At 39.8% G+C, this 16,080-nt stretch overlaps 1 protein-coding gene across 2 annotated transcripts in view; it reads right to left on the reverse strand.

Moving 5' to 3' along the window:
* LAMA2 (laminin subunit alpha 2) overlaps positions 1-16,080 on the reverse strand; it is a 289,789-nt gene that overhangs the window by 31,822 nt on the left and 241,887 nt on the right. For both annotated transcript variants that reach the window (XM_039381758.1, XM_039381756.1), the window contains 4 exons: positions 15,199-15,332; positions 7,854-8,013; positions 3,943-4,067; positions 1,942-2,104 (listed from right to left, as the gene is read on the reverse strand). In XM_039381758.1, coding sequence (XP_039237692.1) covers positions 1,942-2,104; positions 3,943-4,067; positions 7,854-8,013; positions 15,199-15,332 — 582 coding nt within the window. The remainder of the gene's footprint in view (positions 1-1,941; positions 2,105-3,942; positions 4,068-7,853; positions 8,014-15,198; positions 15,333-16,080) is intronic.

Consider the following 16,080-nt stretch of genomic DNA (forward strand, 5'->3'; position numbering starts at 1 on the left):
GCAGCGTTGATGGAAGCGTTCTAGGAGACGCAGGTGGTGGCGGTAGATGACCCATGATTCGGAACCATATAAAAGGGTAGACAGCACTATGGCTTTGTAAACACTGATCTTGGTACCTTTCTTCAGGTGTTTATTTCGCCAAACTCTTTTATGAAGCTTTCCGAAGGCACTATATGCCTTTGCTAACCTGTTGTCTATCTCTCCGTCAATCTCACCATCCAAGGAGATGAGGCTACCTAGGTAATTAAACTGCTGGACCGATTTAAGCTCTGATTGGCCAATGGTGATATGGGGATGATGGAAGACTTCCTGAGGTGCAGGTTGACAGAGAACTTCTGTCTTCTTTAAGCTGACTTCCAGCCCAAAAAGCTCAGTAGTGTCTGCAAAGCAGGATGTTAAACGCTGCAGAGCTGCTTCTGTGTGGGCGACAACGGTAGCGTCATCAGCATAAAGCAGCTCCCGGACAAGATGATTTAAGGTCTCGGTGTGGGCCTTCAGTTGCCTTAGGTTGAACAGGCTTCCATCAGTACGGTATCGGATGTAGATACCGTCCTGATCATTGAGGTCTGCCCTGGCCCTTTGGAGTATCATAGTGAAAAAGATTGTGAATAGATCCGGTGCAAGAACGCAGCCTTGTTTCACACCATTGGTAATCAGAAAGGGCTCAGAAAGTGCATCACCATATCTGACTTGACCGTGTTGATCCTCATGTAGTGAGATGATCATTTTAAGGAACTTGGGGGGGCATCCTAAACGTTCCAAAATCTGCCATAGACCTTTTCTGCTCACAGTATCGAAAGCCTTGGTGAGGTCAACAAAGATTACATAGAGACCTTTATTCTGTTCCCTACACTTGTCTTGCAGTTGTCTGAGAACAAATACCATGCCTGTGGTGCTCCTGTTGGCTCTGAAACCACATTGGCTTTCAGGTAGAATTCCTTCTGCTATAGTGGGTATTAATCTGTTCAAAAGTATTCTTGCCAGGATTTTGCCAGCAGTAGAGAGCAGAGTAATACCACAGTAATTTGAACAGTCTGATTTAATTCCTTTCTTCTTATACAATGTGATGATGACTGCAGCACGAAGGTCTGATGGTAGTTCGCCTAGTTCCCAACAGTGCACCACAAACTCGTGGAATTTAGCATGGAGTGCTTGGAAAAGACTGATTTAGACAAACATGTTTTTTATAAAATAGTGACTTCTCAGTAATTCTTCAAGACATTGGCGAGAACTGCTGCACCTAATTTCTGGCCCATGTGAAAGGGCTGAGGAAAGGATTCTGTTCCCAGTCAGTCATGCAAGTCAATCTGGATCAGAGATGTTGAAGATGGGTTATTCAGAACTGGACAGATGTGTTTATAAAAAATTTCTTCCTATTGTCCACACACAGTTGATACTGTGTATGAATAAAAATCTTGAGCAACTTTATAACTAATGTTTCTATTCTCTATTTCAGCTCTAAAAGGCCCCATTTGTAGACCTTGTAAAAATATGATCACCATTGCATCCTGTTTGTTGCACTATTCAATCCTCTTTAATGCCACTCACATTAAACACAAACTTTTTCTTCATATCAGTAGGAATTCTATATTCTCCCTGCCCTCATACTGCAATATTTTAAACTATGAATATACAACCACAACTGAAAATGTTTGCACAGATTCACATTTGCAATAAATGAAAATTAATTAATAATTTCAGAAAAGCTGGAATTCCCCTCAGTGTAACATAATGCTCCACGGCCAGTAAACATTAGGTAGTCAACCTCCACACTATAACATTGTCTTCACTTGGACAGCAGTGAAGCATCACACCAGGCAACATCATACCAAGACAGTGATACATTAAATTACTAATCGTTTCCATAATCTGATTAATTCAGCCACTGCAAAGACGGCATGAAACCTGTAAGGAGTATACAGGTTAGCTGATTGTTCTTACCAAGTCATCAGTAGCAAGATACATCAGCAGGGCATTTGATGAGAAGGTCCTGAATTTGAACATGACTGTGGAAATATTGGGGTTCCAGCGGATTGGGCGGCTCACCATGGCATAGCTGTCACCATCGAACTGGACCGTCCCTTCACCATCTGCCACCTGTGGGCTGAAAAGGGGCAAAACCAACCATTTTCCTTTGCCTTGTGAGGTTAAAAGAAAAAGTGGGGGGCTAGGGGAGTGTGGGGACACCTCTTGGGAGCCCTCCTGAACTTGGTTTGATTTCATATCAAAACTCTGTTCTGACAAGTAAAGCTGTAAGGTCAGCTCATCAGCTGTCCAACACAAAAACGCATCTGTGAGGAAGATGGAAGAGGAATATGTCACATACATCTATCTCATGGTCTGTAATGACTCATTTTGCATTCCTCAATGTAAAATAGCATTAAGTACTCTTTCATCTTCTAATAAATCTTGGTTTCATTATTCTTACTGATTTTACAACTTCTGGAGGGTCCAAGAATTAAAACCCTGGAAACTGTGATTCTCTATTTACCCACAATTTACAAACCTCGCAATCAATTCCTTCATAATTTTTGACATTCCCGAAATTAAAAAACAGGAAAGATCAGGCCTTGAATTTGGTTGGTATGATTTTATGATAGACTTTTTGTCCATTTCTGTCACACAGATCAGACAGCTGCAAGACAGCAAGCTTTTGATTTAATCACAAACATAACTGAATTTGAACACAGGACCTACATGTGAAATATTGGCCAGGAGCATGTTTCCCATTTATCTTGGAACACATGCAAGGGTCTTGAATGTAGTCCTCTTACCTTCCATAGCTGCACTTAACAGTTTTGCAATTACACTTTGCACGAGAATAGGACTCTTTCTGGTACTGGAACAATGGGTTAAAGTAAAAGGAAACTTGTAATTCAGTTTTCTACAAATCTTCAATCTACTATTCTTTTTTTAATCTCTCTCGACCACTCCCACTCCAAGCAAGCAGACCTACACTATTACTACAGTTATTGTCAAGGAAATTCTCTGGTACTTCCAAAATTGTTTCAGTTCATGACTGAAATTTCCAACACTTTCAAAGGGCTAAGCCTTAGCAGGACGTAAAATTAGGCTGCTAGTTTGAAAAATTGCCTACTCTTCCCTGACTGGGGCTACAACTATTTTACCTAACATTAAGACTGCCAAATTCACTACAAACAGGAACATTTAAGAGAATAGAACTGATTTCATGCAGAGGGTCACTGTGAATATGTGAGAGACGTGGAGTCTGTCCTTTTTACATGATCATTCCCAGGCCTGGATTGTGCTGTAGTATCAGGTGGTGCCTCTGTATAAGGGTCCTCAGCTTTTGAAGCTGAGACATGACACAGCAAAGTGAGATAAGTTTGGTCAGAAAGGGGAATGAAGATCGCAGCTCTCTGAGGACAAGGCTGCATCTGGAAAGGAATTAACTTGTTTTAAAATTCCCAAACAGAGTTCTGAGCCTATATATGTGAAACTTGGTCCTGTCTGGATGGGTCATTTACCCTACTTGCAACTACACGGTCACAGACAGGAACAGGATTTCCCATCCTATTCTGAGAACGGAAACACCTTTCTGTTGTGGGGGTCTCTGCTTTCTACACTGTGAAAGTCATCTCGAGGCACCTGACTCTGCTTCATGCTGTGTAAGAGGTGCAGGCACCCACAACACAGCTGTCTATGAGCCAGACTCAATCCCACTATGGCTCTCATGCTCTCTCATGCTTTGACTAATCCTGGTTATCGGTTGTGAGAAGTCTTTCCACCGCAGCACTGCTACACCAGTCTTACACCATCAGTCTTACTTCTGATAACACATTGACCACATTTGATGTAATTGCAGCCTAACTTCTGTTGCATACAGACTGGACCTTGATGGCTGCTGTGGAAATTCCTGATGCTTACCACCAAATGTAATGACAGGTTTCTAAAGAAGATGAAAAACAATGCTTTACCTACCTGACAGCACACCCTTTGCAGTCGCCTTCAATATCCCTGAAATTCCAGAGTCCTATGGGTTTGCTGTCTAGAAAGGTTTCACCCATGCAGCCAGTGAAGGTGGTGACTCTTACAGCATCTGACTTCTGCAACAGAAAACAAAAACCTCCTTAGAATGCAATTCAAAGTGATCTGCTGTGTCTGAAAACATAACTGGTATGAAAATCACAAATACCATAAGATGCTTCTTAATATTTTGAATATCAAGAGTAGTATCTAATCTTAGAAGCCCTCCTATAGAACAACTGATCAGTGAAAATGTGAGAAAAAAAAAAAAGATGATGTAGATTTGAGACTCTGGGGAAGGCCTAGGCAGAACAATTCCTGGAGAACAAGGAACTGCTCTGGTTTCCACCATCAGTTTTCCTGGCTATTCAAAGAGCTGCCCTCTCTCACCTGTTCAAGGTCTATCTGGGTTTTCATTTAAGACTTCATAGAAAGGACTATGAGGAATCTTGCTCACAATACAATAAGCAAAGTAATAACCATTATCCCCGGCTGCAGAATAGAGTACATTCTTCACATCTGGTCCTGTCCTGACTGGCCCAAGGGCTACAGCGTGGGCAATCTCCTGCTTAATCTGTTCAAATGCTTGCTGCTGTTCGAGGCCCCAATGGAAATCATTCTTCTTGCGGGTTATCAGATAGAGAGGGTTTACGATTTGGCTGTACTCAGGGTTGTGCATTCTCCAGAAACCTATGGTACCCAGAAAAGCTTGTGTTTCCTTCTTGCTGGTCGGTGGGGTCATTGCTGTGACCTTATCGATGACTTCTGTTGGGATCTGATGACGTCCACCTTGCCACTTGACCCCCGGGAACTGGATCTCTCAGGCAGGTCCCTTGACCTTACTCTTTTTGATGGCAAAACCAGCTCCCAGGAGAATCTAGAGGATTTTATCTCTCAAAAACCTCCTCTGCTGTGTCTCCCCATAGGATGATGTCATCAATATATTGCAGGTGTTCTGGAGCCTCACCCTTCTCTATTGTAGTGTGGGTCAGTCTGTGGCAGACGGTGGGACTGTGTTTCCACCCCTGGGGCAGTCAGTTCCAAGTGTACTGCACACCTCTCCACGTGAAAGCAAACTGCAGCCTGCACTCTGCTGCTAAGGGGATGGAGAAGAACGCATTGGTAATGTCAGTAGTGGCATACCACTTCGCTGTCTTGGACTCCAGCTCGCACTGGGGCTCCAACATGTCTGAAACGGTGGCACTCAGCGGTGGGGTGGCTTCATTCAGGCCACGATAGTCCACAGTCAGTCTCCATTCTCCATCAGACTTACGCACAGGCCAGCTGGGACTGTTGAAGGGTGAATGGGTCTTGCTACCACCCCTTGGCTCTCCAGCTCACAAATCATCTTATGGACAGGGATCACAGAGTCTCGGTTTGTTCCGTACTGCCGACAATGCACAGTTGAAGTGGCAATTGGCACTTGCTGTTCCTCAGCCTTCAACAATCCCACAGCAGAAGGGTTCTCTGAGTGGCCCAGTAACAAATTCAATTGCTTAGATGCCTCTTTCTCCACAACAGCTATTTCAAAAGCCCACCTATGTCCCTTTGGGTCTTTGAAATACCCGTTCCTGAGGTAGTCAATGCCCAGGATACATGGGGCATCTGGACCAGTCACAATGGGGTGTTTCTGCCAGTCCTTCCTGGTCAAGCTCACCTCAGTTTCCAACACAGTCAACTCTTGAGACCCTCCGGTCGCCCCAGAAATGGAAATAGTCTCTGGGCCCACATGTCCTGATAGCATTAACGTGCATTGAGTGTCAGTGTCAACCAAAGCCTGGTATTCTTGTGGGTCTGATGCGCCAGGCCATCGGATCCACACAGTCCAATAGACATGGTTCTCCTGATTCCAAAAGAGAACTATGGGGCCAGAATTTTTCAGCCACTGGCACCAATTTACAAACTTAACAGCAGCCACAATAGAAATTCTACTTAATGCTTAAAACCCTGGAAATGGAGCAGACTGTCCAAGCTAAAAGACTAAGTGTGAACTCAACTGTTACACCTGTAAAGTTCATGCTGAACTTTGGATACAGAAAAACGTGCAGGTGGCAAAGCAATTAAACCCCATGTTGCATCAGAACTCATTAACTGCACATACGTGCTTACGAGATCATAACATGGTACCATAATGAAGGTAGTAATATTTGACAGTACACAGAGTACTCAGATCAAAATTCTCTTTCTAAAAATACCTTGTTTCATTTAAATTTCACTTCATCACTATGAGTTGATTAAAAATCTATACACTTAGCTATTTGAGGTAGACAAGCACCTGCTGTTTTACATACAGCAATTACAAATATTAAGATCTTGCAAGAGAACATGAAGAGCAATTTGAAAATATTCAAAGAAAAGTATGACTTAAAAAAATTATTGTGCTATTGATATTTCCCAGGGTAATTGGAAAGGTTTTAATTAACAAGTATGAACTTAACGTCAGTTTTGAGAAATCCATGATATCTAAGTATCACAGTCATCTACTCAAGTCAGATGAAAGATGTTTGTAAAAACTGAAAATGAACCTTCTTATTGAATACACTGCAAAGATGCACGTAAAAAGGGATGTGGGCAAAACCATAGGACAAATCTAAAGCACTCCAAATCCCAATAATATGAAAAAGCAGATTCAAAGATGTATTATAATATTTATTTGTACAGTCATTGTAATATATTCCCTTTCCCCCATTCTGAGTCTAGCGTTTTGTCTGGAAAAAAACCCACATCTTATACTAGGTTGAGATGGGGGAGGGGGCTTAGACTAGGGAATTAGATTTTGGGGATCTCAAACCATGACAACTAGTCATATCAAACTTACAATAGACTGCTTTCCTACCTCTCCCCTTGTCCTTATTTACCTGGAAGAAAAAAGAATTCAGAAGGGTTTTCCTGACTAGGATAAAAAGTACTTGGAGAACTTACTGAGGTTGAAAACAGTTGTTCTGACATCAGGGGTTCGCATTTCAATTTTTTGTATATGGTGTTATTTTAACTCTTGAGGACATATACAAATTTTAGAGTAAAAAAAATTCTTTGAGTTCACTCTTAGAGAAAGTCTAAATTTTAGCTTTTTTTTAATGGCAAAATATCGACCAGGAAAAAAATAGTCAATTTAAATTGTTTTGTAATGAATGCCACTGGAAAATAAGTGCTAGTTAGCTTTTATTGGAGAACTTTTTTTTTTAAGATTTCCACACATTCTATTTGGTATAAATTTTCTATTCACTTCTATTCACTCCCTTTAAATTTAACAATGTAGAAGAAGTCACCAGAAGAATGAACAGGCAAAACCAAGAGAAAATAGATCAAGGGTCTGATGCAGGTAGCAGTTAAAAAGAAGGGTAGTACAAGGGAGGAAATTGGAATAAAAATTAAGAAAATAAAGCAGAAATACCAGAAGTAGACCTCAAAGGAGAAAGTGATATGATGGATATATGACGAAGAAAAAACCCTGAATGCAAAGGAAAATATGCTGTTATATTGTTAGGAGACCAGAAATGTATGGAAACAGAAATGAGTTCCTGTCACAATGATACTGAAAGCCTGTCAGAGCAGCAGTATGTCCAAGGTAAAGCATCAAGCTAACCAGCATGAATTAGTTACTTGAGCTAAACTCTGCATTAATACAGCCAGCCATAGGACCTCTGATTAGAAGTTAGCAGCATGGGCAGTGAAATCTCAGGTCTGTGCACCTAGGTGTATGCAAATCCCAAAAATCTTTCTAGAGTGCAGGTGTACTACTTGCTATTAAAGCACCTACTACAATGATGTCAGCATATTAAAATTTACTATTTCTATTTTAAGCAATAACAAAACTTGTCCATATAAGCAGCCAGTTAATACACTATTACCAGACAAGACATTACCTTAATTTTTTCAGTTAAACCACCAACAAACAGCACGGCATTGACATCTACATCCAGAATGGTATATCCAGGTGGAGAGACAGCACTGAATGTGGCTGGTACAATACTGGCTTTAGGACCATCCAGAGCTCGCACTGATATTGTGCCATTTTTCCCAGTCCTAGAGATTTAAAAACAATAATATAAGCATAAAAAGTCAGTAGTTACACCAAACATAGGAAAAGTCCATTTTATATGGTATCTTTTAACAGAGGCATGAATTAGTGATCTGATTATACTCCATTTTGATACAAATGAGCAGACTAATATGCCTGCATAAGTTAAAGACATGATTACAGAACCAGACTTTTTTCTCACCTGAATGTCCTTTTTGAACAAAATTCACTATACACATGGAGCTTGACTAAAAAAAAGAAATTGCATTTTTTTAATTACTGTAATGAAATTAGTGTTAAGTAGTTGTTTCTTGACATAACAAATGTTGCAGGTAAGGTTCCAAATGAAATTTCTGAATTTCATAAGGTTTATTAGATTATATTTGAATTGAAATGAATGATCAGGTGATAAAGTGCTTCAGTTTCCTTCACTGTGATGCACAGAGTTTGCATTTTTTGCAGTGGAGCTCTCTGGTTGCTTATCAAACAGGCACAAACCCCATTACAATTAAGAATGTTCCTGCACAGTCCTCTATGAATCACATCAAATACTGATGGTAGCAACAGCAAGAACAGACTTTCCCATTTGTTAATAGTTTCTGAATCAGTTTGTTTTCTACTTCTTAGGTTATATTAATGTAGTAACTGGCACAGAAAGAGTTTGCTGACATGTATTTACAACAGAAGGAATAGACTGTGGAAAGATGATTCCTCCCAGTCTTTCAGATATATAGAAAGGTATTTCAAAGGAAGCTTGAATAATTTTGAATCCTTTGCAATAAGTTGCTTAATATTACTTTAGCTTACAGCAGTATGGATAGTAGCTTTTCACAGAAAGGTGACTACTTAACAGAAGTAAGCTATTAGGTACTTTTAGTCACACTTTAAATGAGTGTTTTGTCCCAAACAGATGGATCATAATCAACACACATAATTTATGGGGCCATAATATGATTGTAGAAATAAGCGTGGAATATGACCTAAATCTTGTCATGAAGTATTTAGTATGTTTAGTAATGTGGTAAAGGTATGGTGGGGAGATGAGGCAGAGGGTCATCGAATATTGTGGATTTATAGATAACTTTGGAAATTGCTACTTTATCTCATTTTTAATAGGATGCTGGATTTCCCATGATGACTGTCATGTTGATTTGGAAATTTCTAACATGTATGCCAGATCTTGAAATCTAACTAGCACTGAAACACACAGCATGGATACCACTGGAACTTTGCTAACTTACACGTTTCATACTTAATGTAGAAAAGCACCATTTAAAACAAAACTCTCTTTTTTTCCATAACATCTTACAAAGAGTGTATACCTATCAAGAATGACTATCATTTTTTTTAGATTACATGTGATATTTTACTGGCTACCTGATTGGACTTTAAAAATTAATCAGTGCCTGTTCTCAAGCTAGACAAAATGGTGATTTTTCTCAGAAAAAAATTTTATATCTATATTTGTGAAAAAAGTTTCTAGGGAAAGAAAGAAATACAATTAAATATAGTTTATAAACTTCACCAAAAAATTTCCATATATAGCTTTTCTAGATAAAAAGTTACATGCCCATCCCATCAAGATACTGCCAAGTCCCAACCAGAAAGGTAAAAAAAAAATCCTTTGATTTTCTAAAATCCTGAACTTTGTTGCATGCAAAGATGCAAAATTCCTTTTTGCCTAATTAGAAAACAAAAAAACAAACCCAAAACTAACATGACTGGCTTGGAATGTTGAAATAAGAAGCAAACTAAAAGTTAAATAAATCTTTACTTCAAGAACTTACATGTAGAGCACAGCAAGGAAAACTACAGAACTTAGGCTATTGAATAAGCTAAATGAAGACACTGACATCCTGTATTTAGGGAATTCCTTGATTTAGAATAGAGAGTGATAAGATCTCCTCCAAGCCTCCTTTTCTCTAGGCTAAACAATCCCAGATCCCTCAGCGCTCCTCACAGAACTTATGTTCCAGACCCTTTCTCAGTTCCACTGCCCTTCTCTGGACACACTCCAGCATCTCAATGTCTTTCCTGTAGTGAGGGGCCCAGAATGGAAAATGGGATTCGAGATGTGGCCTCAGCAGTGCTGAGTACAGGGGGATGATCACTTTGATTATCCTCCTGGTCACACTATTGCTGATAAAGGTCAGGATGTCATTGGCCTTCTTGGCCATGTGGGCACACTGCTGGCTCATGTTCAACCATTGTTGACTAGCACCCCCAGGTCCTCCTCCAAGGGGCAGCTTTCCAGCCACTCTGCCCCCAGCCTGTAGTGCTGACTGGGGTTGTTGTGACCCAAGTGCAGGACCGAGCATTTGGCCTCCTACAGTTGGACTCAGCCCATCGATCCAGCCTGTCTAGATCCCTCTGCAGTGCCTTCCTGCCCTCCAGCAGATCAACACTCCCACCCAAATTGGTGTTATCTAAAAACTGACTGAGGGTGCCTGTGATCCCCTTGTCCAGGTCGTTGATGAAGATGTTAAATAGAACTGACTCCAACAGTGACCATGGGGAACACCGCTTGTGACCGGGCATCAGCTGGATGTAACTCCATTCACCATCAGTCTCTGGACTCAGTCATCCACACAGTTTTTGAACCAGCAAACAGTGCACCTGCCCAAGCGCTGAGCAGCCAGTTTCTCCAGGAGAACATTGTGGGAAACGGTGTCGAAGGCTTTGCTAAAGTCTAGGTGGACAACATCCATAGCTTTTCCCTTACCCACTAAGTGGGTCACCTTTTCATAGAAGGAGATCAGGTTGGTCAAGCAGGACCTGCCTTTTGTAAACCCACGCTGGCTGGGCCTGATCCCCTGGTTGTCCTGTGCATGTCGTGTGATTGCTCTCAAGATGATCTGCTCTAAGACCTTCCCTGGCACCAAGGTCAGATTGACAGCCCTGTCATCCCCTGAATCCTCTTTCTGACCCTTCTTATAAATGGGTGTCACATTTACCAACTTTCAGTCACCTGGGATGTCCCCAGTTGAACAGGACTTATGGTAAATGATTGAAAGTGGCCTGGTGAGATCTTCTGCCAGCTCCCTCAGTTGTCTTGGGTGAATCCCATTCCCATGGACTTGTGTGCGTCTAAGTTGCAACTGGTTTATTACAGAAGGTTTATTGATGTGAAGCCCTTTAAAGGATAAAAGTTTTCAATGTAATAACTGTCAAAAGACAAAGTTACTAAAAGCCTTTTTAAAACTGTGAAAATCTGATGCTTTCTGAAAGTTACTGGCAAGTAACTTTCTGAAAGTTCCAGTCTATATTGTGCTGAAATCAGGATTCCAGTTTAAAAACATTCAAGTGCAATAATGCAAAAGTCACTGAGCAGACTGACACATTTTAGGGTGTCTAATAATTCACAAATAGTATGCATGTCTTTCATCTTCAAACAAACTGAAATGCTAACAATGGAGTCTCTGCCATAAATAATTCTCTCTTATTTATGGAGGACAATGGAGCTTAAAGGAAGATCCTGGCTAACTTGACAGCAAAAAGACATTTCTATCCTGTGCATGACAAGTCATCAGGTTAGAAGATATTGTTCTAGTGATAGTCAGTTCTGTAAAACTGGAGGATTACAGAAGATGTACCAGCACTGTGTGGCTGACATGCAAAAAGGCACTGATTAGGGCACTAAATTGGGAGGAGCTGTTGACTCCCTCAAGAGCAGGGAGGCCCTGCACAGAGACCTTAAAAAATCAGAAATGGGCGATCACCAACTGTATGAAGTCTAACAAGGGCAAGTTTCTGCACCTGGGATGGGGCACTCCTGGTTGTGTGTACCGATTTGGGAACAAGAGGCTGGAGAGCAGCACTGTGGAAAGGGACCTGAGAGTCCTGGTCAACAGCAAGTTGAATACAAGTCAGCAGTGCCCTGGCAGCCAGGAGGGGACAGGGGACAGGGAAAGCATAGCCAGCTGGTGGAAGGAGGTGATTGTCCTACTCTACTCTGCCCTGGTGCGGCCTCACCTTGAACATTGTGTACAGTTTTGGGCACCACATTATAAAAAAGACATTAAGCTATTGGAGACCAGCTAAAGAAGGGCCACAAGGATGGTGAAGGGTCTGGAGGGGAAGCCGTAGGAGGAGCAGCTGAGGTCACTTGGTCTGTTCAGCCTGGAGAAGAGGAGACTGAGGGAAGATCTCATTGCAGTCTTCAACGTCCTCATGAGGGGAAGCAGAGGGGCAAGTACATATCTCTTCACTCTTGTGACCAGTGACAGAACTCGAGGAAATGGCATGAAGCTGAATCAGGGGAGGTTTAGGTTAGATATCAGGGAAAAGTTTTTTTACCCAGAGGGTGGTTGAGCACTGGAACAGGTTCTCCACAGAAGTGGTCACAGAAACAAGCCTGTCTAAGTTCAAGAAGCATTTGGACAATGCTCTCAGGCACATAGAGTGATTCTTGGGGTGACTTCATGATCCTTGAGGGTCCCCTCCAGCTCAGCATATTCTATGATTCTATGAAAAATTTATGTAATATCACATATGCAGTGTTTGCTCTTTAGGAGATGCACGAGGTAAATGAGATGACTTTTGCGAGTAATCAACATTAGATTACAAAACACCATGTAGAAACCTCTGCTCCTTGACCCCTTGAAAGCACAGAAAAACTTCACTGAAAAACATGGTTTAGAAATGCTACAGTAGTTTAAGACTGAATTCTTGCTGAGCTACACTGGATGTGTCTAAAATGAACTTGTGATTCAAGCATCCTTTGTCCTCAAAGGAAGGGCACTGCTTAAACTCTGTCATTAACAATCAAAACAACGGTAATACTTAAATTACAGTTGATTAAAATCAAAACTAATCAGGTTCTGCTCCTAACTGAGGCCTGCTGAATTGAAGTGACATTGCTTTACTGATCTAGTGAGTCTCAAAAATATTCTCTCATCCATTTGACTGTCTCACAAAATTGACATTATCTGCATGTTGTAAATCTCCTTTAAATTATTTTGTCACATACTGTTATGCCAGATTTTCCTTTGTTAATTGAAACTTTGATTGATTGCAATTCTTGATGCCAATTAGATTTGTCTCTGTAAGCAGGTAACTCTGTAAGTGACATTTGTTAAACTCCTGTACCATCAAAGTATAGGGAATTCCTTTATTTATTCCTATAGGAATAAATAAATTTTACTTCAATTCCATTAAAAAGAATTCAAAACATTTCCTTTCTAACCTCTGCATATACGATAAAATGTAAAGGATCAGTGTGCTTTAAATAAAAAGGTGATGAAAATTAAAAGTGTCCCTGGAAAACAGATCCAGTTATTATCAATTTAGCCTTAAATAACTGGAAATTTTGGTGCAGGCATCAACTGAATACCTCTGAACATTACTCAACAGTCAGATTTTTCATATTTAGATTTCATTCAGAATGCTGAGTGACCTTAAGAATTTCCCAACTTCTGTGCCACCACATGTCTTTTTTGTTTAAGTCCCTTTGGGATCCTTGATTAAGAACTCCTATCAACCCATGGTGGGTTTAACACCATATAATTATTATTGTTAATGCTTGCCACCACTGAAAACTATGGCAAAATTCAGCAAGGCCAAAATTTCATTTTATGTCCACATTCTAAACACATGCCCTGCTCCAGCTGTTCAGGTGGTTATGTCAGGCTGAAAAAGTCTGTGGCTGGAACTGAGCAGAAATTAAGAGAAAACGTGTGAGGCAAAGAAATGAGTAAAACTCTTCAACAGCTTATGAAGGGAGTTAGAGAAAAGCTATCAAATGGACTAAAATATTCAAAGTTGAAGACTCTTCTATAGGGTACATTTTCTGAAGTCTGCCTTAAGAATGCAAAATCAGTTCCAAGCTCATCATCTTAATCCCACAAATCCAACTAATGCCTCTGCAGTGTAATTCTCCCAAACACTGCTATGTACTTTTGATTTGTGCAGCTGTAATCGTTCTAAATAGCTGATCCAGCACTTTATTCAAAACTAATGGCAAGCACACCCTATATATCCGGAACAACCAGCTAATAGGTAATGGGCTTTTGTAGCATGCGTGAATTTTATACCATGTCCTGGCTCCATATTCTGCTGAAGCAGCTTTCTTGTAAATGAAAGCCTGGCATTACTGTGTCATGAAGCTGCTTCAGTATGCATAATATGAACTGGTGAAGATTTCAACAATTCGTATTGTACCCCAGTTTGTATTTTCCTAGCAATAAGGTTTCATTAAGCCAGCTTCTGGAGATGGTGCCATAATTTTATTTAATTCTCTGCTCGGAATGCCTGATATCTGTGATTTCACTAAATTATTTAAACTGGATGCCATTTCCTCCTCTGAGAGCTATGCATGTAACCAAAATTATAGTGCTTTGTTTTCTTTCTGCTTCATTCTCTCATTTTCTGACTATATTGTCTGTGCTATGCTTAGTACTCTGTGAAATTAACTGTAATGACGCAGGAGAAATTACTCAGCTTTCTATCAAATTACAATACAGATGATGTTATCTAAATTAGTGAGATCTGTTTAAGATAAAGGCTATAAAGTTATGCAATCCTTATGCTGTAATTACTACACCATATGTCATATGTTTGGTATTTGAGTGGAAAATATAAGCTTCAGCTAACAAATTTGGAATTTGAATATTTATGTATCTATATTTCTAAAGTTCAAAAGCATTAAACAATGGATCTCAAACTACAAAATGTATTTTAACTTTCCAGAATATTTCCTCTTTAATTTTCATAAACTCTATCTGTTTTAAATATCTCCAGTTTGATAAGACATTTTGCCTATGGAAACAGCATTTTGAGTTGAGAATCAAGATACTGCTGTATGACAGACCACTCATTTGCAGTACTGTCTCAAGACCAGAAATTCAGAAAAGATGCTCCTCTTTAAAACTCAAGGAGAAAGGCATAGTAGTTATCCATTTGAGTGCCAAAACCTGTAACCGATTTTAAAAGGAAGCTAGTTGAAGAAGAGAATCAATAGAGTGACAGGTAAATAGAAGGGAATATAATCAGTCATAGATTCTTGATGCTAGAGGGGAACTATATGATTAAAATGAATTCTTGACACAGAACAATTCACATTTCAAAAGTAATTGTAGTGTATACACTTTTGGTACTAATGGATGTAGGTTCAAAAGCTTTCATTAAACCAAACTAGAATTTCTCATATTGACCATTTTTTCTAAAATCTTGGAAATGAAATATATACTTACCTGGAGGCTTCAATACGGTACCAAAACCCATCATCAATCGTCAAATCTGGATATTCAACTCGTCCAACTCCAGATCCTACATCCCACAGGAAGCTCACCTTGCCTTTGCGCATCTCTATGGCCAAGAAGTCAGTCTACATGTAAAATACAAAAAGCAATCTCATATTTTAATTAAGGAAGTTTTCCAGAAACCTTCACATTTCAGGTCTAATGAGGCATGAGAAGCCCAGATATAGACACTAGAGTATGAACATTAATTCTCAGAGTGATCTAAAATGACTCTCTTTTTCCTCCTTTCATTGGTTCAAACAAGGAATCTTAAGCCAAACATGGCAAATGATTTCTCTCAGTGATGAGAGAAGTGAGTAAATGACTGCCAGACTTATATAAATGTTAATATTTTAGCCCTTGAGAGAGGGATTAAACTCGGAAAAATATTGTTGAAATATCCCCTGGATGGCAGAAAGATGTTGGGATACACGATGACATCTAGCCTTTTCATTTTGTATTAGGTAAATAAAATACATAGTTTAAAATGTTGGTAATAGAATACATTTTCCACTTACTGAATTATTTTTGGTTATTCTAGAAGTTTACCTCCTACAGGCCTCATAGGAAACTGAATCAGTCACCATTGCTATGCTTGAAATTGTAGTCTTGACTTAAAATGACAATAAATAGAAGGTTTGACAGATGCAATGTGATTAGCTACATCGTTCCCAAGGGAAAATGCACAGCCAACTCCAAAATTTCTCTAGTTACACCAAGAATTTTAAAGCTCTAATGTAGTTCATGTACAAGCCTGCTATTTCATATTTAGTTAAAATAAAGATATATGTTAAAAATTTGCTGGTCATATATTAGAAGTTTCTATATTAATAC

The sequence above is a fragment of the Pipra filicauda genome, unplaced genomic scaffold (genome assembly GCF_003945595.2).
Source record: "Pipra filicauda isolate LSUMZ 115617 unplaced genomic scaffold, ASM394559v2 scaffold23_size5868930_pilon, whole genome shotgun sequence".
NCBI lineage: Eukaryota > Metazoa > Chordata > Aves > Passeriformes > Pipridae > Pipra > Pipra filicauda.